The sequence below is a fragment of the Netta rufina genome (assembly GCF_964035555.1).
Source record: "Netta rufina genome assembly, chromosome: 1".
NCBI lineage: Eukaryota > Metazoa > Chordata > Aves > Anseriformes > Anatidae > Netta > Netta rufina.
In genome coordinates, this window is record NC_140123.1 from 15,084,536 (window position 1) to 15,106,779 (window position 22,244).

Here is a 22,244-nt window from a genome sequence, read left to right on the forward strand (position 1 = left end):
TGCTGATACAGTAAATGTTCGGTGACCAGCAGGTCACAGGAGTCTTCCAGGAGGCAGCAGTCCTTCCACCCACCTGGCTCCCAGCTGCTGGTCCCGTGGCTCATGCTGCCAGGTGCCAGTGCTCCATGTCCACCACGTGGCTTGAGCTGGTGGTGAGCATTGACTAGGAAGCAGAGCTCTCTTCAAGCTGAAGACAGCATGTGGTCCTAGTATCCTAGAACTTGCCAAAGCTTTCTGTGCTTGTGTACTTTTGAGTAGTGTATGGACCTCGTCAGAACAAAGATCTCTTCCTTTCAGATCTGTGTAGTTTGACTTAACCGATGCTCTACTCTTTCCACAAAAAGAGAAATGAGAAATACTGGATACTTCTGGAGAATACGGTATTAGTTAGGGTTGTGATTTGGCCAGTGGACAATAGCTTCAATTGTCAGTGAAAAATCAAGTCTTTTGCAAAGATTGTCAAGTATGCAACAATAGTAGTAAGAAAGTACCCCCTTTGTACAGACACTTGTTGATTTTCTACTTTTATGAACCCTGCCTTCCTCAGTTTTTCTTCTAAAACTTCATAAGTATCCTTCAACTGATTGCTGGCCAGGTGCAACGCCATGGTTTCCAAGCTGCTTGAAACTTTCCATGGCTAAGGTCAGAACAAATAATAGACAAATTCTTTAAGTATCAGAGTGAGATTATATTCCACACTGGTCTTCTAAACAGATGCTTGAGAACCTCCTGAACTTAGTCCCTTTTATTCCTTCAATTTTTGGAGTTACTGGATTTGACATTTTGAGGTATAGTGATGACCTGGCACTGAAGGATAAGGCTCATCTTTGTTCAAAATGCCTTACAGTGACACAAACACTAAATTCTAATTCAGGCCCATGCTTAGACACTGTAGGGTCAACACAAGGAATTTGCTCTGTACTCTTTGTGAGAACAGTCAAATGCAGACCTAAATTCATTTAAGTTTCCTGTCTTTAAGACTGCCATCTCTGTCACACACATCAGGGTTTGCTGGTTTGCTCTGAATGGCTGAGTGTCATAAAGAGAACATGTTTATATTCTCCCCAGGTCTGTTTTCATTCCTATCCGCTTTTGTAGACACTTACCTGTATTCTACTTATTTTGCTTTTGGCAATACTTGATTTATAAGAAATTGTCATCTTGTTGCTTGTATCTTTTTCAATAAAGCATGTTAAGAATGCTAAGGTCTTCAGGGCAAAAATAGAGAGTGGCATGAGACTGTAAGAGCTTTAACAGTCTCTGAACATGAAGGAAGAGGTATGGAAGCAAGTTTACAAAGGGATACAAGATTGTAATCTTAATAGATTTTTTTTTTTAAATAAATAAATACATCATTCCTGTATTTCTGGACTGCCTTGAAGCCTTTGATACAGAGGCCCCATCAAAAAATTAATCTAGAAAGGTTAAGAATTGGTACCAGAGTACAGGCTGAGGGAGTGCTACATAGAAGAAAATGACATTTGGAAGGAAGTCAGAATGCTGAAGTCCTGAGATTTGGTCATATGGCCAAGCTTGAATCATTTTTTGTTACTTGGGAAGGGCAAAAGTAACATTCATGATCTCTGACCAAAGGTTCTGGCCCTGTTCTGCAGCTAGTGGATGATTTCACAAGATTGCATTAGTAAGTGTAGGAAGTTTTAACAGGGAATTACAAAAACATGATTTTTAAGAATTAAAAGTGAGCATTTAAGTAGTGTGAAAGAACTGTAATCGATGTCTGGTGATGGTATTAAACTACGACACTGTAAATGCAGTTCTGTGATGTGTCACCAGAGGGATACCTAATAAAAAGAACTATGAACCACATTGCTCAGGGACCAGTACTGTTAAAAAACAGTAAGACAAAGCAAACAAAATAACAACTATAGAGTCCTGTTGAGTGAATGGACAATAAACAGGTGAATCATCTTTACCAGATAAACTCTAGTTTAGTTGAGGAATGGAAAGATGCCAACGACAGTGTAAGTATACCTAGAGAAGGGGAAAGCAGCATTTTTGCTAAAAGGTTTGTTACATAAAATAAGTATGTGCAGATGGTAGACTTATGATGGAATTTAGATAAACTAATCACTGGGGAAGGGGAGAGACTTCCATAAGGAAATTGTGAAATGTATCTTATAATAGGGATTATGGCCCAGTTACCTGGGATGGTGCTAGACTTCTGTTATGTTTGCCTAAGAATTCCAGACTGCTGTACCAAATCCTTTGAAATACTCTTTCCTTGCAAAAATAAGAAGTGATAATGATCAATTAATGTAATCAAGGTTACTGGATGCTAAGTTACTATTTCAGTTATTACATACAGTTGACCCCTCTAGAGTATAACTAAATTCAAATCCACTGCTTGTTCCACCCCTGTTGAACAACCTCTGGGACTGAGACCTAAGGAAATACTTGGTTGAGTTATGGAGTATTGAAAAACTGTCCTATTCATTCCCCTTCCAAGTCACATACATCATTTATTGTTGGAAAGCAAACGCAAAGTTATAGGTAAGACTTACCAATTGTACCTCACTTTGTCTAGTATCCAAATACCTGGAAGGAAGTGAAGTTTTATATTTGCACTGATGCCTCTGAAACTTTAAGCAAATAACTTTTGCTTTATTGTAGTAGTGAAGTTACAAAATGGACTACATGTGACTGGGCTGGACAAAAATGTCATGGTTCCAGTATTCTATCATTTAAAAGTCTATACAGTGAATATATCTTACTCAATTGTTATGACTGTGGAAATGCTACTAAGTTTTCTATAATTTTTTATAAAAATAAAATCCAACTGAGATTTATATAGTAACTTCAAAGATTTCACTTTATTTATTCATCTGTACAACAGAGGTGAGACAATCCCATTAATGGAGTTGAATTTAATTCTCTTAATTTCCACAAAGTAAAGAATGGCAGAGTGATAACAATTGTTTTCAAACTATTCAAGTTAAAAAAAAAAAAAAACAACACACACCCCAAACAAGGCAATTAATTAAAAAAGAAAATAATCACAGAAGTTACTTCAAGTCACTCCTCTGCTATATCACAATAAAAAAACAAAACAAAACAGCCATACAACCCCCGCTTCAAGTGTGGCTGGTACTACTCATAAACCATGGCTTGCTGGACTTGATTGTGTCTCAGACAAAAGCTTTAGTACTCCATATAATAAAAGAAAAGAAAATCCATCCACCCATTTTAGCATGGTTAGCAAGTGTAAGAATCAATGTTGTTTGGAAAAAAAAATAAAAAAATCAATCTGTGCCAGAGCTGTATTTCTACTTCCCCAGTGTTGTTGTAACCCTGACCACCAACAGCTCCCTTCACGACCTTCTTCAGGTATCACCACCTCCCTTCCGGGCACTGCACGATGGATGTGTGTGTTCCAGCAGTGACCAGGGCAGCAAAGGCCCACTGCACCAACCCTGATCTCCAGGAAGAGGTCTACAAATGGAGCCTGAACAGGACCCAACAATTTGTTGGTGCTGTAGAAGAGATGCAGAAGTGTTTCTTGATACTCATTCTACTTTTCCTTACACGAGTGTAAATCAGGAGCCCATCTACTGAAGGCAGCAGTTTTACCTCAGTGTAAATACAAAAGTAATATGGAAACAGCACCAGCTGTCTTGTGCGTGACTTCCAGCGTAACCTGGAACTTCATTCAGAGCCTTCTGGGAGATGTGCTGCTGCCTTCCATGCAGTTTTGACCAGGCAGCTGTACGTGGGTTCAGCAGTACCAAATTCAGCAAATAGTTCTAAAAATGCAGATTATATTCTTCTAAAATAATATCCTACAGATTTTCCATTTCTGTGTGATTTCCAATGCTTATCAAATGCTAAAACATTGTATGCAGCTCTCTTATAATAATAAAAAACCTACAAGTGAAGTGATTGCTACATTTAACTTAAAAAACAATCTTAGTAAGAATTTTTGTATTTAAGATGGGAACAATTCTGAGTTTATCTTCAGAACAACACTAGGACATGCTATAAAGAAGAAGCTATAGATTGCATAGTCTTTTTAAAAATTATTATTAATAATAAGGATCCATTCATAAAAAGGGGTTGTGAACAGGTATCCAGTCTGTCTGTTGTTCCTGCAGCTAGTTTCATTGTGTAGCCTGTTAAGTGAAGTCTCTACAGGTCACTGTAAGCTAATGACTGAATTTTAAATTCTTATTGCTTTTTATACAACTAGCAAACCATGTCCCTTTACTATCCTAGTAAAAATTAACCAAATTGTTCAAAACCCCAATTTTCCAAATTAAAGTTCACATCAAACTTCAAAATAAATACAATTTAATGCAAAACACTAGGAAAAAATATTTTACTTGCCTATTCCTGATCTCAAGGGCAATCTGTCCCATTTAACCTACTATATCCATTATGGAACACAATGGATTTATTGGGCTATGTGAGAAATAGTTGAACTTAAAATGGCAATGATGTGATCTGCTGTGCTAGTAATTAGCCATTTCAGAGCCTTGTGTGTGTACCTGCAAACAACTCAATGTGTGTGTTTCTTTAAATTTGGTTACAAATACTGGAAAAAGAAAATACTTTCTCTAAAAAGTGCTGAGTTCCTCTTGTTGTTATCAAAACCAATGTAAGAAAATCAGGACACTTAGGGGATTCTCAACATTTTGCAGGATCAAACCCACAGTTTTAGAGATGGCAATCATGTTTATGAAATAAACTCTTTCCAGAAGTAAGTTAAGACAGGTGTGATAGGACGGGCTTCCATTACTGTCTTCCCTGAAGTCTCTTTAAATGATGGCATCATGTTCATCACTGTAATAGAAACACAATAATTAATGTTCTACAGTACAAGCATCAGTCAACGTAAGAAATGGCCAAACAGTTGCTGTTAAGAAGGATATTTTGTGAACAAAGGCCATCTTGCTGAGAAGGCCTAAGTACATGTTAGTCTGGAGTTACAGGCCTCTCTGAGCCAAGTCAGAAGATGAAAGAACTTAATTGTGTCAACACTCCTCAAGTCTTATTTACTTGAATGAAATATGGAAGTATTAATACTTCCAGATCAGTTGTTCACTGGGCATTTTTATCCTATCTGACCTGTAACCAGCCATAACAGCTAATCAAAAGCGGCTTACAAGGTCAGCTTTAAGTTCCTTTGTTTTAAAGATACTGTTCATCTGAATTCTACAATATCTATTCAAACACTACTGTGGGTAAACATGCACAGTGGGGACTTCTGCTGGGTGTTAATGGCAAATGAGGTAGTTCTGCAGCTCTACAGCAATTAATTTTTGTTAATCACTTGAAGCTGATAAGCCAATATGGTTCAATCAAAATTCATTAATTCATTCATTGCAAAAGAAGTGAGATACAATGTGAAGTCTGTACAGAAATGTTTTTTGCTCTCAGAAGTGAATGCCGTACAGGAGAGGAAAGGAGTAGCTCAACAAGGACAAACCATGCCCAAGACAAGAACACCCCCAACCTCCTTTCACAAGTCAGCTTCCTGGATGAAACTAGTTGTTATACACTTAATTTAAACCACCTGGTAAAACACCTAGAGAAAATGTTTACAATTGTGGTTTTCCACTTGTAGGCTGTATGCTGTCAGGCAACTTCTACAGGATCTAAAAGTAAAGCAAGCTGGCTCTCAGCAGGTTTGTATCTGCTCTGTTAGACTTATGCTACACAGGGGAAGAGTCAGTGGACTGCAGCTTGCAGAAAGCTGAAAGCCACTGGTACACATGAAATGAACAAGCAACCTTAGGTAGGATCCAGCCCATACTTTTTGACATACACTTCTCTATCTGAGGCTCTTATCTGCCCTCATAGTGGATGAATACAAACATGCACAGGTAGGTTGACTCATCTAGCAGATGTTAAGTGCCCACTTCAGGGTAATAGGAATGATTTGATAGATGCAGATGCTTATATTCTGTTAGAATGAATTCTATCTCATTCCACAGACTTGTGAAGCGTACTTAAAAGCACATTCAGCGCATACAATTTTATCAACAGGTTTCTGGAGATCAGAACATGAGAACACAAAAATACAGGTTAGAAATCAACCAGCTGTCCTGGCTATATTGTGAAATGAGGCAATGTATTCATATTCATGTATTGACAACAATCAAATATTGTGCTTTAAAAAAAAGAATAATGGCACTATCGCAGTTGCACGTTTTCTGTGATAAACAAGTCAATTGCTTCAACAGTGGCGGCTTAAGAAAGTGGAATATTAAATGTCTGGGGTGGTGGTGGGGTGGTGAAGGCAAATCATTTGAAAAAGTGTCAGGAAGAATCAGAAGTCCAGCAAATATAGCAAACATCTCAAAAATATCATTGTAAACAACACAGGGAGCAGAAGCACTTACAGTGCTAGCAAATCATTAGGATGAAAGTACGCATGCATTTCTTACATATATGCATATGTCCTTAAAAAAAAATAAATATATATATATATATATATATATAAAAATAAGATGACAAGGAAAAAACACACAGAAGAGTCATAAATTGAATAGAAACTCTGAAACTTACATTGTTCTGTACTGAATGCCTCTTCTGGAGTGGTATGTTTTGCACCCAATGTAGAGAATGATTAGGACACCAAGCGTCAGCACAATGCCACCTACAAAACTGCCCACGTCAAATCTGGATGTTTTTTTGTCTATGACAGTCTCAGATTTTGATGTGGCTGAAAGAAGAAAACAAAAGTCACTTTTTACAAACTTTGTTTCAAGGGACTCCTTTGTCTCCTGCATTCCCCAGATGACTGACATGTCATCTAAAGACCCAGTTGGACAAATTTAACGTAGGCCAACTGGCAAGGTACCAGCCAAGCACACTGAAACCTAGAGCTAAGATTTTAAGTGCCAAATTCTAGTGACACAGAAGCAGCTGGTCCAACTGCTTCCTCTCTCTGAAAGACTGATTGCCACTTCTCTCCCAACTCTCTCTTCCACTGCTTTCTCCTCCTTCCACGTATGCAGCTCCTGCCCTTCTTACACACCAGTTCTAGTGTTTTTCAGGCTCTGTAATTTAACTTGCTAAGTTTGTCCTGAAATTACCCAGCAGAAAAGGAAGTTGGTTTTAGTCAGAGGAACATACTGGGTCAGCCTACAGAGAGGCCAGCGAACACCAGCTCATTCAGCATAGTTAACTGGTGGGAGTAAAATATTTTAGTGGTGATGAACGGATTGTTTTACCATGTCTCATGGGTACGCATCCTACATGAGCTTCCCTTGAAGATCAAATATTGACATACATATCATGACCTTCAATAAGCCCTGGTAGTTTCCATGTGAAAACTGATTTTATTTACCACCAAAACACCCATTTTGTACCAGTTTGTATTCAGTAGAAGGAGCATTACGTGGCTAACAAAGATATGCTGACAGCTCCACCTACCCAATAATGCTCCACTCGTAAGGCAACAGTGAACTCTACAGGTACTGTTTTTGTATTCATGGGTACTGTCAAACTGAATTTTGCAATTTTCACATGAAGTGTGACTCATTCATAGTCATACCCTGTCCTCCATTAGGGATAAAATTCATTACATTACTACAAATGGGGCCAACAGAGCTCAGTCTCTCTACCAAGCCAGCAGGCATATTTTGAGCCACAGGTTGGATGAGAGGGATGAAGTAGTAGAGATGAGTTCGTGTAAACTGTAGAAGAGAGAATACAAGAAATACAGAATTTGCACTCGGAAGCCTAGTGCAAAGCCTCATAAAAAACAGCCTTTCTCCTAACATCACTAGTCTCCTCACTGTGATGCTGGTTCAGACTAATTGCATTACTTCTTCTTAAATACATCAGGTCACTCAGGGTAAGTTTTATTGAGCACATGGAGTGTTCAGAGGAACATTGCTGTGACCAGCTAAATAAAATGTCACTCCTGCTTTTCAGCATGCAAATATATTATTTCTTTGCAACACTACTGCAAAACTAACAGCTCCAGAATTGTGCAACATGTCAACACGTATACAAGACTTCAAGAGCTTCTTGAGATGTGAGCTCACCTGTTACAGAAGTGAGAGGAATCTTGGAAGTGGTCATTGTAATATTGAGATGTGAAGATGTGGCTGATGAAGTTGTAGTTGAAGTTGTTGTCTGGCTGGTACTGGTGGTCTGAGTAGTCACAGTGGTGGACATCGTGGTGTTGGTGGGCTGGCTGGCATTGGCAGGTGCACCTGGAAATTGTAATTTTTGATATCACTCAGAAAAATGTATAAAAATAACTGTATACTCATTGAATTACACACCATTTGTCACACCCACATAAAATGACAGGGTAACAATGAAACAATCATTCCATATATATCCAGGCTTGCACACAGACCCTTCACTTATGCACTTCCTTTAGAAAGGCCTAACTCCCAGTTTGTAGGGCTCAAGGTCAGGAATGGTTTTAAGGAAAAGCTATAAATAAAACCTGGATAATATCCAATAACTTTTAAAAGCATCAAATCTTTTGGGTAAAGCTATTCAATTCCATAGAATCACTCCTAACTTAGAATATTTCAAAATGTCATAAAATTCTGAATCAAGAAATAATTTTCCAGTTTTCCAGGTAACTAAGCTTTTCTGCAAGAGCAGATTTTGCATGGAAACACCAAATTTTATCAATTTATCAAATTTTATCTTTAATTTAGTTCTGATTAAAAGACTGACTTTACTAAGGCTGCCTGTATTTTAAACTTAGCAGAGAGAATTCTGTATGTATGTTAAAACTTAAGGCTCAAAAGGTATGTAGGTTGAAATTTAAGGTTCAAAAGGTTTTCCACAGATGGTAAAAGTTCAACTAAATTAACTCTGGTAGCTTGTATCACTTACTTAATAGCAGCCTATATTGCCATGGTTAAAACAGAGGACTGGAATGCTGTTTCACAAGTTTGGCTGACACTTAATGTCTTTAACTTTTATTCTGCTTTTACCTAATATTTCCCTTTCCCATTTCACTTAAAGCAGTAATGAACTGTTCAGAATAAAATTACCAGGAGGCAAAATGCAAGAGTAATAATAGAGGAGGTCGATATTTATAGCAAAATCATTAGAACCTTGATAGAAGGCAGAATAATCTTAAGAATAATTACTTACTTTTCTAAGAAGGAAGTAACAAGAAACATGAGCCTCTAAACTAAAATTTCTCTAAGCAGACAACATGAGGAAATAGCTTTTATGTATGAAGGAATTTTAAGGGGAAAAAATTCCATTTGCACTGTCTACTGCTGTATTATTTCTACAACCTCATACAATCTGGATTCATTTTCATTATGGGAATTCAAATGGCCAATGACACCTGTGTATTCTTGAAATTGTCTAATAGTAGAACACTTGAATAAAGGTAGTTTCATCTCAAATCCACTGTAAACCTGATGTTCAGTTTTACAGCATCTGAAATGTTTCTCAACAATGAAACACTGAGACAATGTAAGCATTCAGAAAGGAAAAGCATCATGTAGGCCTTTTCATTTAACGTTAAAACTACTGAAACAGCCCAACGTAGTCCCCACAGTAAATGTTATTTATTTTCTTGTCCTTTGATGTTATTATTGTATTTTGCCATGACCCTGGGAAACACTTTTGAAATAAATATTAATTGAGACGGAACATATGAAGTACCACACTTACGTGCTTACCTTGTTACAATTAGGAAATTCAGTTCCTCTATGAAGCATGTGTAAAATACATCAGATAAAATTCAGGGCACATTTTAATACTGGCAGGCAAGCTCCCCAAATGTACAATGATATATAAATATCAAATGGTTCCTCATTGTAAGAAATAAGTAAGATATGGACATCTATATGGAAACCATCTACAGTTGTAGGAGATGAAATCACACCTGGCCACTACATTCTTAATATAAAGAGACACCTACAGTGAAGAAAGACTAATCTGAATGCAAGTGTCAATCAATAACAATTTGGGTTTTTTGAGACACGATTTCTGAGTGTCAAATTGGCTTGTGTTTCTGAGTAACATAATGGCTCATATGGCTGGATGAGGCTCTGGGCAATCTGCTCCAGTGGGTGGCATCCCTGCCCATGACAGGGGGTTGGAACTGGGTGATTTTAAGGTCCATTCTACCACAAGCTATTCTATGATTCTGTGATAATGGTTCCAGGTATATCATTATTGAATGCTATTACACAAAGATGGTACTTACTCCATGGGCATTAAATTACCCTAAAGAAAACAAGAGGCAGTGCAAAAAACATCCAAACAGCTATCCTGAGGAAGTTTAGCAAGTTTGCATATTACCTTCTCCCCCTCTTTCTTATTAATGATCCTTTTTCCTTACTTTATCAAGATTACAGCACTTGGTGATGTAACTTCTATATTAAAAGTAAAGCCTGGTTAATCTTCTACAGACTTATCTTTCACGATGTATTTAGTGCCAGTCACTTCAGAACATCAGTGGGAGGCCTTCAGAGGCATGTGGGGAATTTGGGAAGCTGATATGAATTGGACACCAATCTGTTCTTCTTTGTCTTTGAGAAATCTTAGCCATGCTATTTTACCAACAGAGGTAAGATGAAAGAACATTCGCTAGGAACATCTGTCCTTTTATCTTTTATTTCCCTAATTACTTTTCCCCCCAGAAGACCAGCTGGGCTTAATTGAACATGCTAAATAAACCCAGGCTGCATGAGTTAATTTTTATTATTTAAAAAGGATGCATGCCAGTAATATAGTTCAGGTTTACGAAGCTTTATTTTAAGAGACAGGTATTTTACTTTGTAAGCTACCTGTGTTTAAGGAAGTTATCTTATATGCATCCATCAAACTATCCGTACAGTGTGTAATTCTTAGCACCACGCAATACACCATGTGTATTCTAACTCAACAGGGAAGAGCACAACTAACTGCTCAAACTGCATAAGCATTGTGCTAACACACAGAATAATTATTACTGATCATCATAAAATAAATATTTCCTTCCACAGAAGATGTTTTTTCTGAAGAATGAGATTTTCACTGCTGCCATGGAAAAAAAAAACAAAAACAAACAAAACAAAACAAAAGAACAAAGCAAAGACTAAGCAAAAATCTCTGAAGTTTCTAACAAACAAACAAAAATACAAAAACATTGAAGGATGTCAATCGTAAACCAGGTGAAGCAAGACATGGCTGTCTGTTAGGTTGGTACTGTGCCTAATAGTGCAGGGCTCAGGACTCTTTGTACTATTATTATCTATACATAATAAACCTCAGACCTCTGCAAAAAGCCCACAGTCAGAGCTGGCATGCAGGGTGGATTAAACACCTGTGTTTAACATTGGCTTTGCACATGGGGAAGGCCCTAAGGCAACAAAGGGATTACAAAAATCTCTCCTCTCCACTTTCCAAGCTAGGCATGCTTAAACTGGTACGTTGCAGGCAATGGAATGAGAAACTTCCTTGCTACACAAAGCTCTTTGCAAAGATTATTTTTTCCCTGATGAGTATTTTATTCTTAAATGAATTGCAAACAAATCATGGTAGCTCAGAGGTCATCTGGAGAGTGCGGATGCGCAAAGTGAGAGCTGTACTGGAAATGCAGTGATTTATCTGGGACCTCATGATCAGCATAAAACTCTACAAATACACAAGGTATTTTAGAGTAGGCACAACATTTCTGCCCTACTTTCACATGGCTGTTAGCACAAAGGGGACTTGATGTATGCACGAAACTAGCTTTTCTTTTCTTCTCTCAGATACAACCTTTTATCTGTGCATCACAGACTGAATGACTGCATAACATTAATTCTTGCCCAGTCTTTACCGATGTGGTGAAATATGCCTGCTCAAGCTCTTCCAGAAAAACATTTTCTTAATTTCCATTTTTAATAATCTCACATTAACATAGCCAAAGGTTGGAATACTGCAAATCCAAGTGGATGAACTGCTTGTGTCTCAGGTTAAACATCTGCTTTCAAACTCTAGTAATTGATCTAATAAAGTTTCTCATTTCTACAAATATGTGTTTTGTAAACACATTGTGTTGGAGCAACACTGTCTGCAACAGTGTTGAGAAATTATTTTTACCTACAGTTCTTTTGCCAAGGTGTGAAGGTAAGATGGTAGTGCTAGAACAGTACAAAAATACTGTGACAGACTGTCCCCGATCTGCTGCTCATGTCTAGCTTGAACTCCAGTGTTTCGTTCTATGAGCTCTACGAAGACTAGTTTCTATTGTATCAGGTGCCTTGAGTCTTAACTAAAAGGAAATGGAGTCTTGAAACTCAAGTCCCAGTGCCTTCATTATGCCCTAACTCTATTTACTGTGAGATATCATAAGCAGATATGTGCTGTTTACATAACAACACATTCAGTTTTACTACATGAAAATGGAGGAAGTTTGCTTGGAGACAAAGAATAAGCATTAAAAAAGAGCATTCCTTTCAACTCTTCCCTGAAACTTTATTTTTTGATTCCTGTTATTCTGTGGCACTGCAACTGTCATTGTTTCTACCCACGAAACATGCAATCTAAACTTTAAAAATAGTATAGTTTCATCTTAGACTTATTTTACATGCTGGCTCCCAGTCTTCTAAAATTATAATGCCTCTCTCAAATACCCACTTTTGATGGATATTCCTTTGAAATTTGGTATGGTTTGGGGGTAGCTTTGGAGCTATCTTCTAGATGCATGGGAAAGGCCAGATGAACAAACACATACCTGTTGTATTTGATGTAGAAGTAGGTTGTGTGGATGGTGTAGGAGAGAGCATGGATGAACTGCCGTTATTCTCTTCAAGGACAAAAGAAAACAAGAAAAGAAATATCATTCATTTTCATTTTTAACTTACTGTAATTAGAGTACTCACACCACAATGCTCTCCTTTACATTTGCAGGCTCTGAGTGGGAACAGAGCAGAGTGCATTCCACCTCAAACCAGATTGTTTTTTTCCCTCTAAAGAATGCTTACAGACTTCAGTGCAGCAAGAGCATATTTACATTGTATGTACAGCAGTTCTCAAATACTCTGCGATCTGAATTCTTTGCATCTCATTCTCTTTGCTCTCTTCCATTTTCACATTATGGTCTAATCCAGCTTTTGTATCTGCCATGTTGTCACTGACTCTCTTGACCTACTCAGGTGTTGTGTCTTCTCTAGCTTTTATTAATCTGTTTCAGTTCCTTTTCCTGTCCTCCAATCTTTTACTTCATTTTGTTTAATCTCTATTACAAACTGGGCTCATATTGGAACATACTGTAGTTGTGTTACACAGGGATGGACTGACACTCAGTGAAGCAGCCTTCTGTGAGCTTATGCGGTCTCTGCACAAAAAGGCTCCTGTGAATGCATCTATTTCAACAGACTTTTAAAACATAAACTGCTTCAGTTTTAAGGTTTTTCTCCTTCCCTCCTTTTTTTCACTTCTGCTTTTCCAGTTCTCTTTTTTCTCCTTCCCACTCACACTACTTCAGTTTCTCAGGCACCCTAACACTCTCTCTTCAGTCCTCATTCCTGCGTCCCTCTTCAAAATTAGTCAAAGGTTAATGGTCTCTCCCACCTAGCAATGATTTTCTGGGCTGTTCTTGAACTCCCATTCCTGAGAGAGTCACTGCTCATACATCCCTCCCTCCGGTTCTGCACTGTTGCCTATGTCTGTTCCATGATTACTGTTTTCTCTGAAGTAACTGGTTTCTTACAGCACCCCCCACATTGCAAGTGTTAGGTAACTAGCAGCAGCTCTGCGGCTTTTCATCATGGCTGGAAAATACAGAAAATAATAGAAACAAGAGCAACTGCCATCAGAATCAAGCAGCAGGCATAACTCTTTTGAAAGGATCTCCTGTTCTTAACAGCAAAGAAGTCTGCTTTAGAACAGTTTTGTCAACCCTCTTTGCAATTGCACACATTATGAGTGTGTTCAGGTTTATGAGCACCAATTTATACCTTTGTATCATCTACCAAAATGGAGGAGGAAAAAAAAAAAGAAAAGAAAAAAGTAGAGAATGATTTCATTGCTTTTTCCTTGGTATAATCATAGCCAACTAGCCCCGATGTTCCCAATGTTAAGTACTAAACCCACAACTTGTATACTGAGGTATCTGGGATTCTAGGTTGCAGATTTAATTGCCTTTGAGAACCAGTCTATGATTGTACAATTATGAACACATTCTTTCTTGTATATGTTGATTTTTCTATCAGTATAAGCCATGGATATGCCTGGGGCTAAACCTTTCCCACACTGGCCAAACACTGAAGCCAGAACACAGCTTTGGGTTTTCCCCAGATTTTGAGTGCTTGCTTCTGCAACCTTGGGAACACATCTGGATGTGGACTGCATGCTCATACAGGTGAAAAGAAGCCGTGTAGATTACCTAGGATTTGGGCGTGAGTCAGTGATGCAATTAATACAATGACAAACTGAGTCAACGAGCAGAGTATTGGCTATTCATCTCACTTGTTAGCCAACAGCCAATGAGACAAGCAAAGGAATACAGAGTAAAAATGACCCAAGGAAAAATCCCTTTTGCATGGGTGGCTTAAACATCATACATTGCTTAAAGCCATGCACCTTAATGCAGAAAAATGAGATCACGCTATGAAATAAACACATGCTTTAGCAACAAGCTCAAGCACAGTGGACCCAGAATCCGCTTTGATGTTAAAAAAAATTAAATGAGCAAATGCCTTGCCTTTTTCTCAGCAGAATTGATGTCAACAGCCTAGAAGAATTCTTGACCTGGTTCTCCTCTTTTTAACTGTAAATTGATGTTGGCAGATATTTCTAGTTCTGCGCATACAATTTTCCCACTTAATTTCAACTCTCTCTGGTAAGGAGTAACATCCTGTTGCTCTGGGGTACCTAAGACCATGAGAACTGACTTTTAGTTGTCCTGGAATGGATACGACTATCAGACTACCTCCCTCCTGCCCTACAGCTGTTCGTGAATCAATAAAGGGTCAACTATTACAAGACAGTTTCAGACATACAGTGATGCATATTTTCTCAATGCTACTGAAAAGTAGAAACAGAAGTGCCAGGAGTATTACCTTGCTCCGTAGGGTGTGAAGTTTCATTAAGGGTTGTATTACTGATGGTTGTGTTTGTTCTTCCATTGGTATCTTCAACTTAAAAACAAACAAACAAACAAAAAAAGGTGGTTTAGTTTAAGTGTTTTATTACCATGAAGAGAAAAAAAAATAAATTAGTATGTAGTATAGCAACTGTTGTTTGCTTTGGGCATCTACACGACTAAACTACTGTGGACAGGAGTTACGTAATGACGATATAAACGAACAGTACCACAACAGCCTGCTCTTAGCACATTAAAAATGACAGCCGCACTACTCAACCATCAAATCAGCTGGAACTCTTTCCCATCCTCAGTTTTATCTTCCCCATCATCATCATCCCAAGTTCTCTTCTTCCTTGAGATGTAAGGAGACCGAAAGAAGCAAGAGGTAGAAAGTCAGGCACCTTCCTTCAGTAACAACACATGATCTGCATCACCTACAGCAGAAGGAAGAGAACTTCTCAGGTAAACCTTTTCCTCTAAAGCCTGTAAGGCTTTTGCCAGCAGACAAGTGCTTGCTCTGCCCCTGCGTGGACAGCATGGTGAGATAACTCTACTACGAAGCTGCGTTGCTGAGTTTGGTACTAACAGCATGTTAATGAGTGTTTGTAAGATTAGGAGTGGGATAGAGACAGATCACATTTGCCAGTGAAATATCATCATACCCTTAAGACTGAGGCCTGTTTAGTCTGTCCTCAGGCCTGGTCCTACACACAAGTGGCAAGATTAAAACATAAACCACGCAGAAGGCAGTGCCTGGCATTCCCACACTCTCAAGAGGACCAGCTGTGGATCCTGCCTTTGCACAGGGGTGTCTAGTTTTGATCACTTCAGACAATCTCACCTTACAAGCAAGCAAATAACTGGAACTAAATATCCCAGAAATAGGGCATTTCGTAGTAGTTACAAAACCTTAGTCAAGAAAGAACTCGGAATGGTGAAGTTGGTGAGTACGAGTAATAAGCCACTCATTATATCTTATCATTGTGGCAGCAAGACTGAGGGCAGCGATGCAAGACACATTAAATATTTAATTACGAAGCTTAGGGAAAAACACCACACAGACCCCTGATTTTATGGAAGACAGCTAAGCTAAACTTTGCCAGGAAGGTCCCAGTCCTGCAGAACGTGACCCCCACCAGAGCCAGGGCCCTCACATACCATGACATCTTCATACGGGGTACTGCAGAAGCACAGACCACACTGGAACACGTGGCAGTGAATGGGACAGGTGAGAAAAAGCTGAAAACCCCACCACGTCTGAACTGTTCTGTATCCCCAAACCATGGTTTTGGGATCAGAGCTGTGTGTATCACCCTGGGGAGGGCAGGAGACTTCACCCAGGGGGACTGGAAGGACATCCAGTGTTACAGCCAAGGGAAAAGCAGCACGCCCTTCTGCACAGCGATGGCTCCAATGACAGTCAGCAGCTCTCATTCATGACAACGGACTGCACTGTGCAACTGGTCCAAAGCAGGGCGACAAGGGTTTCTGGGGTCACCAGGAGCAGAACTGCAAGGGTTAGATGACTTGAGAGACTCACATGTACATGCATGTGCTTGAGGACAGGAAGGAAGGGGGAAGAGAGCTGGCAGACAGCTGCAGCGTGGAAGACTACACACACACAGAGATAAAGCTCACTGGGTCACAGGATTAGCTGCAATGTTGGTGCTAGAAATCTTGGGTACAGAAAATCTACTGATACTTGCTTCTACCATGATCCAGAGGAGAAAAAAGAGAAGTTCCTCACTTTTCATGACATAACATAACTGAACCAAGGAAATACCCAATTTAAACAATGCACCAAACGCTCCAAATACCAGAAAAGGTCATGGAAAGGGGATCGGCAGCATTTTTGTCAGACAGCTCTGTGCTTTCCTCTCTTCAAGGTTGGGCACAGATGGAGCTACAAACATAACTGCTTGTGGCTGGCTGGGGCACAGCTGAAAGCGAGCGTGCTTCCTGTGAAACACACGGCACAGTTAGCTACAACAAGCACTTTCAGGGCCTCTCTGTGGTTTTGTTGGTATAATGCATAAGATGTCACGAGCTTGAGACAATTTGGATAAACAAACTTCCAAAAGGGCAAAATCACTTGAGTTCCTCTGGCTTTACGGCACGAACACAGCTTCCAGGAGTGGCGCTCAGACACGAGAACCGAACACAGCAGCAGATACAAGGTAAACGTGAAAATACACAAGAAAAAAATTTAAGTTGACTTTATTTTACCATATCCTGAAAAAAAAAAAAAAAATCAGCACAGTGGGTAACTCCCATTAACCCTTAATGTTAGAAATCTGCAGTCTCCAGCTGAGGCATGCACCAAATCACTGTTCTCTGTAGACAAAACCTGGTAGAAGACACACACACAAATGGGTGGCATTGCTCATTCCATTCCCAGTACAGACAAAGGACAATCTGCCCACTCTGACACTCACAGCTAAGATAAACACATTTCTAAGGATTCTCAGGCTTTCCATCCAGTCTAACCAAACCTAGTGCTGCAGAAAGATGTCGGAATACGATTCACGTTTTTTATAAGCACAACTTCACTTTCATTTTGAGGACATTTCAAGAGTCATCTACTAAATTGTGCCTGAGGACCTTGTCTTTTCACATCAGACACCAAGCAGGTAAGTAGGTGAGTTTTATGTCTAAACAGTTCCGCTTTTGTTAGTTTAAAAATGACAACAAAGTACAGAGGCACTGACAGAGCACGGTCTATCAGAAAAATCCCTGGCTTGCACAGTAGCCTCTAAGCAATCCAAATGGGTAAAAGTCAAGGTCCTCGACTGGTTAAAGCAGAAACATGAATGCAGCCAGCCCCCTGGCATTCCCTACCATTAGGATTCTCCTTCTTCCCGGTGGGAACAGATCAAACTCAAATTCTGGAGAGCAAAAGAAGGACAACCCCCAGTCTCAAATCTATTGCAACATCAGCTAGGCACTTTTGACAAACTATAAATCCAAAACCCTGCTGATATCCAGAAACTCCATATTTCTTTTCCCTTTAGCTCAACAAGGTCTTTTTCTGTCTAAGTGGTCTTGACCTAGCAAGGTTATTGCTTCAGCCTGTGACAACGATCAGGCAGGATTATCTCTGCAACTCTTTGGACATGTTCTCATGTCTAACATTGTGAAGTTATCTCACAGTCTTGCAAAGGAAAGCATGTATACCGTTACACAGATGCTTAAAGAAACAGCAGGGACGAAAGTAACTGAATCTCAACCTCAGTCCATTTGAGACTGAAAAACACTTAAACCTATTGCTGCCACCCAAGGATCTAAGAGAAGAATGGAGATGCACTGAAATAAAAACGCCATGCCCATTTTCAGGTCTGGAGACTACTGCTGCCACTCTTTTCTGGTGTCATGAGCAGTTTTGTTCACAAGTAAGCTCAGAGAAGATGCTGAAGATCTTTTCTGAATGAGTAGGAGGGGGGTGGGCTCCCTGCACAGGAGCATCAGTTCTCCGTACTCTGTAAGATGTCATGAAACCAACTGGATTTTTTATAATAACGGGGAGGAATTTTCTAGACCATACTATTTTGGTAAATGTTTCTTCCACTGACTTGACACACAGAAATAAACTTTCTAGCAGAGTAAAAGAACAGCATTATATTGAAATAACCAGTTTGCCCAACAGTCTTGACTGGAATGAGGACAAATCTGCTGCCACCTTCTCATATCACACCAACCCTTGCTGAAACCAACACAGACCTCAGCAGGAGTTTCTGGAAGTTGCTGAATATGTGGGCAGAATAAAAAGATCCAGAAACAATTACAAAAAATACTGAACAACGTAACAAAGTATACCGTGTAAGTGCTGTTCTGTGACTAACTGAAAATGCAAGCTTAGGTGAATGATGCATTTTTCACTTTTGTCTGAACATGAAATCTGTACTTCAACGTGTTATATTAAGGAATCAGACCTAGACTACAGGCATCAGAGCCTGACCCAAACGTAGCTATTATTTAATCAAGTGTATCCATTCATACTGATAAATAATAACTTCTCAGGGGCTCCCTGGCTCACCCTACAGCAGTCACCTCAATAGATACATTGAGCTGAACCTAGAAGGGCACAGTTTCTCTCACCAGGTCGTTAGTGGAACCTACGCAACAAACTCAAGTATAAAAGGACTAAAGTTAGCCTGCCTAAAGTTAGATGAGACCGACCCTGCCCCAGCAGACAGCACTGACTGTATGCCGGGCTAAACCAGCATACAGAACCAGGAAGCAGCACGATAAAGGACAGATCAGGCCAATCTCCTATCTAATGAAATGGCAGTCTATCTTTGTGAAATGGAGGCCATAATCTCAGCAAAGCCGTAAACAGATTACAAGTAAGTTTCTGTTAAAAAAAAAAAAAGTGTAAAAAAGAAATTTTATTTATTTATTTATTTATTTAGGGCAAGAACGTTATTTTGTTCAAGTTAATTTTGGTACCCATCTGTTGGCTTACGTACTTCTGAAAACTGTGAAGCACTGCACGAGGCGTTTCAGTTTTTGGAAAAGGCGATGCTGGCAGCTCGGACTGCTGTCTCTCTCTTTTTATTCGAGTGCCTTCTGACAATTGCCGCCTGAATGCCGCCTTTCACCACCACAAAACAAGAAGCTGCGCGTTGAGGAGCGCCAGCCACCGAGCAGGGACGCACTGCTGCAGCGCGGGACAGAAACACACCGAAACCCACCACCTGTCCCAAAAGCAAAGCCCAAACTCCCCCGAAGCCACCCAAAACCGCTCGCCACGATGTCACCGTGCCTCATAGAGGGGCAGGACAGGGGGACACCCTTTCAGCGTGGCGCAACACACCCGGGGCACCGCGACCCCCCCGGGCCGCCCTGAGGCAGAGCGGGGCGCGGTGCTCCCCGGCTTTTCCCAACCCATCCCCGCAGCCTCCAGCTCCCTGCTCCTGTCCTCCCGTGGGTGCTACTCACGGGAACCGGGGGCGACGAGCAGCAGCAGCACGCAGGCAGCACAGCCCCAGAGCCGCATGGCCGCGGAGAGAGCCGGGGGGCGGCAGCGGGCTCAGCACGCCAGGCGCTGCCGGGGCCGGGCCGGGGCGGGGCGGGGCGAGGGGCGGCGGCCATTACAGGGCGCCCCGCCCGGCCCTGCCTCAGCGCTGGGCATGGGAGCGGGTTGGGGGCTGTGGTGGTGTAGGGTGGTGTGGGGGGTGCTGAGAGAGGAGAGGAAGGAGGGGAGTGGCCTTTCACGGTGCTAGAATAATAGTGCTGTGAGTCTGTGAGTGGTAGGGGAAGTAGGAGCTGAGTGCTAGGAGTGCTACATGCGTGTCTTTCAGTTATTGATATAAATAAATGCTTTTTCTGTGTGTTGTTTTAATAACTCTCAAGTCTCAGTGGTGAACTTGGGTCTTCCTCTGCTGTTGGTAATGCCTGTGTCAATAATATCTACTTAGTCTTCTCTGCAGCTTACTGTGCTTCTTTCTAATGCGACTGCCTGGCTGCTCGCAGTGGGTAACGGTGCAGGTCACCCATCATACAGACTGATTGTGTTTAATGCAGTTCTGTAACCTGAGTGGAGGCCACAGAGCTATTCTAAAATTTCCCTACATACCTGGAAAAGTTTTACACATCGTTAACAACAAAGCTACAAAATTGACTGCAAGGGCCATAAAGTAAAAGAACTGTTCATGTCTGCTACCATGTATGTTTTCTTGCATGCTACTAACATAAAGTTGGTGTCAGGCACCATAAAGGAAATTTATGAACGTGTTCTTAGGTATCAAAGCAGCTAGAAAAGTCTTCATTAAAGGAAAAACAACTGTGTGCTGCTACAAATTGCATTCTAATAAGCTGGAGAAAAATACTTTCAGTGTGGGTGGTTGTAGCATCTTCATCAAGGTCACAGGAGGATGTTTAGCGTGCATCACTACGTTTATGTTCCCTGTGGCACAAAGATATTTGCATGCCAAGCCAAAGAGAGAAAGGGACTGGCCTGAGAGCAGAAAGGCAGGTGGTGACATTGTACCGAGGCATAGACCCGGGTCACTTCCTTATGACGGAGTTACCCTTTCACAACCATTTTCTCTGTAAGTCTCAGCAAGAGAGTGGTAAACTAAAATGTTGAATAAAGGCCTTGCATTTGGTGAAAGTAGATGATATGTGTTACACTTTGGGCATTTTCTTATGCCTTTGTTTTGCGTTGCTTCCCATGTAGTTCTCCTGAATGAGGCAACTGAAGAGCAACGTGAACCTTTTTCCTGTGAATTTTCTGAAATGATTCTCCAAAGCTTTTCTTTATCTTGGCAGTAGGAATAACAACTGCTGCTAGCCTAACTCCAGTAAAGCTAATAATACGTATGTTATTAAGTATAAGGGCTTGTGGTTATAGAAGCAAAGCTTGTAATAAGAGTTTTTTATTAATCTAACATGTATTTAGAGGATAAAGGTATTAATTATGTAAGTTCTCCTTCAGCTCTTGCACAACTCTGGCAAACATCAGGCTTAGAAGAGACTGGAAACAACTTATTTTGGGACCAGCCTAATTAACATTGCTCAACTTGTGTATCTGCAGGAGAAGAGTAGTCAAAATACACAGAACAAAAAGAAGTCATAGACTTGTGGAAGACAGAAACATAACTCTGGTAGAAGCGATGAGTTAGCAGGAACTGAGATGTGCTGAAAAGTAGCATGAGCTCTGCTGTGTAAAGACAGAGGAGGTGGAAAACTTGGTGTTTGTCATTTTGGCTTGATCCAGTTCCATGTGATGTTCATAGTCCTGTGGGAAGTGATTTTCTGACAATATATCTGGGGGTAGCTGAGAGCTGTTCATGTGCTGAGAAGAAAGAAAAGTTCCGGGAAAATCCAGTGAAAGTTACCATCTTCTTTTGGTACATGGTGTAATAAATGATTTCTCATCTAGATTCCCAAGTAAAAATAGGTGATTTTTTTTTTTTTCCTCTTCCTACATTTGTATGTGGTATTCCATGTCAGGGAGCAGCAAGAACAGGACTAGCCCTAGTGTAGGTGACGGGTGCCATGGGTGACCGCAGCACAGGCAGGACCTGAGCAGGGTGGTTCCATGTGGTCAGCCCTGGTCTCAGATGAGCCAAGGTGATGATCCTGATCCAGGGAGCCCAGCTGGGAATGGCAGGAGATGGCTCAAAAACAAGGCTATGACATAGGTCTAAGGTCAGAGCAGGGGACAGGGCAGAACATAATGCTGTCCCCCTTGTCAGTCACTAAGGGTGGCTGGGGAAAGGCACAGCTA

General features: G+C 40.4%; 1 protein-coding gene across 2 annotated transcripts; it reads right to left on the bottom strand.

The window, feature by feature from the left end:
- Window positions 1-4,067: 4,067 nt before the first annotated feature.
- TMEM123 (transmembrane protein 123) lies at window positions 4,068-20,010 on the bottom strand. 2 transcript variants are annotated; one of them, XM_084293482.1, is made up of 6 exons: window positions 19,952-20,010; window positions 14,988-15,065; window positions 12,659-12,730; window positions 8,013-8,183; window positions 6,526-6,682; window positions 4,068-4,797 (listed from the first exon to the last, which is right to left on the bottom strand). In XM_084293482.1, exons 1-6 carry the CDS (start codon window positions 20,007-20,009, stop codon window positions 4,773-4,775), a joined length of 561 nt encoding a protein of 186 aa, XP_084149608.1. In that variant the 5' UTR covers window position 20,010; the 3' UTR covers window positions 4,068-4,772. The 2 variants fall into 2 exon arrangements, with proteins under 2 accessions (XP_084149608.1, XP_084149609.1); XM_084293483.1 differs by lacking the exon at window positions 12,659-12,730.
- Window positions 20,011-22,244: the final 2,234 nt, after the last annotated feature.

What these genes read in the sequence shown, in the direction of transcription:
- TMEM123 (XM_084293482.1), bottom strand. Translation starts at nt 20,009, where the DNA reads ATGCGGCTCTGGGGCTGTGCTGCCTGCGTGCTGCTGCTGCTCGTCGCC. An exon ending in TTCACACCCTACGGAGCAAG is followed by an intron (nt 12,731 to 14,987) that starts GTAATACTCCTG and finishes TTGTCCTTGAAG; the next exon opens with AGAATAACGGCAGTTCATCC. An exon ending in TCCTCTCACTTCTGTAACAG is followed by an intron (nt 6,683 to 8,012) that starts GTGAGCTCACAT and finishes TTCTTCTTTCAG; the next exon opens with CCACATCAAAATCTGAGACT.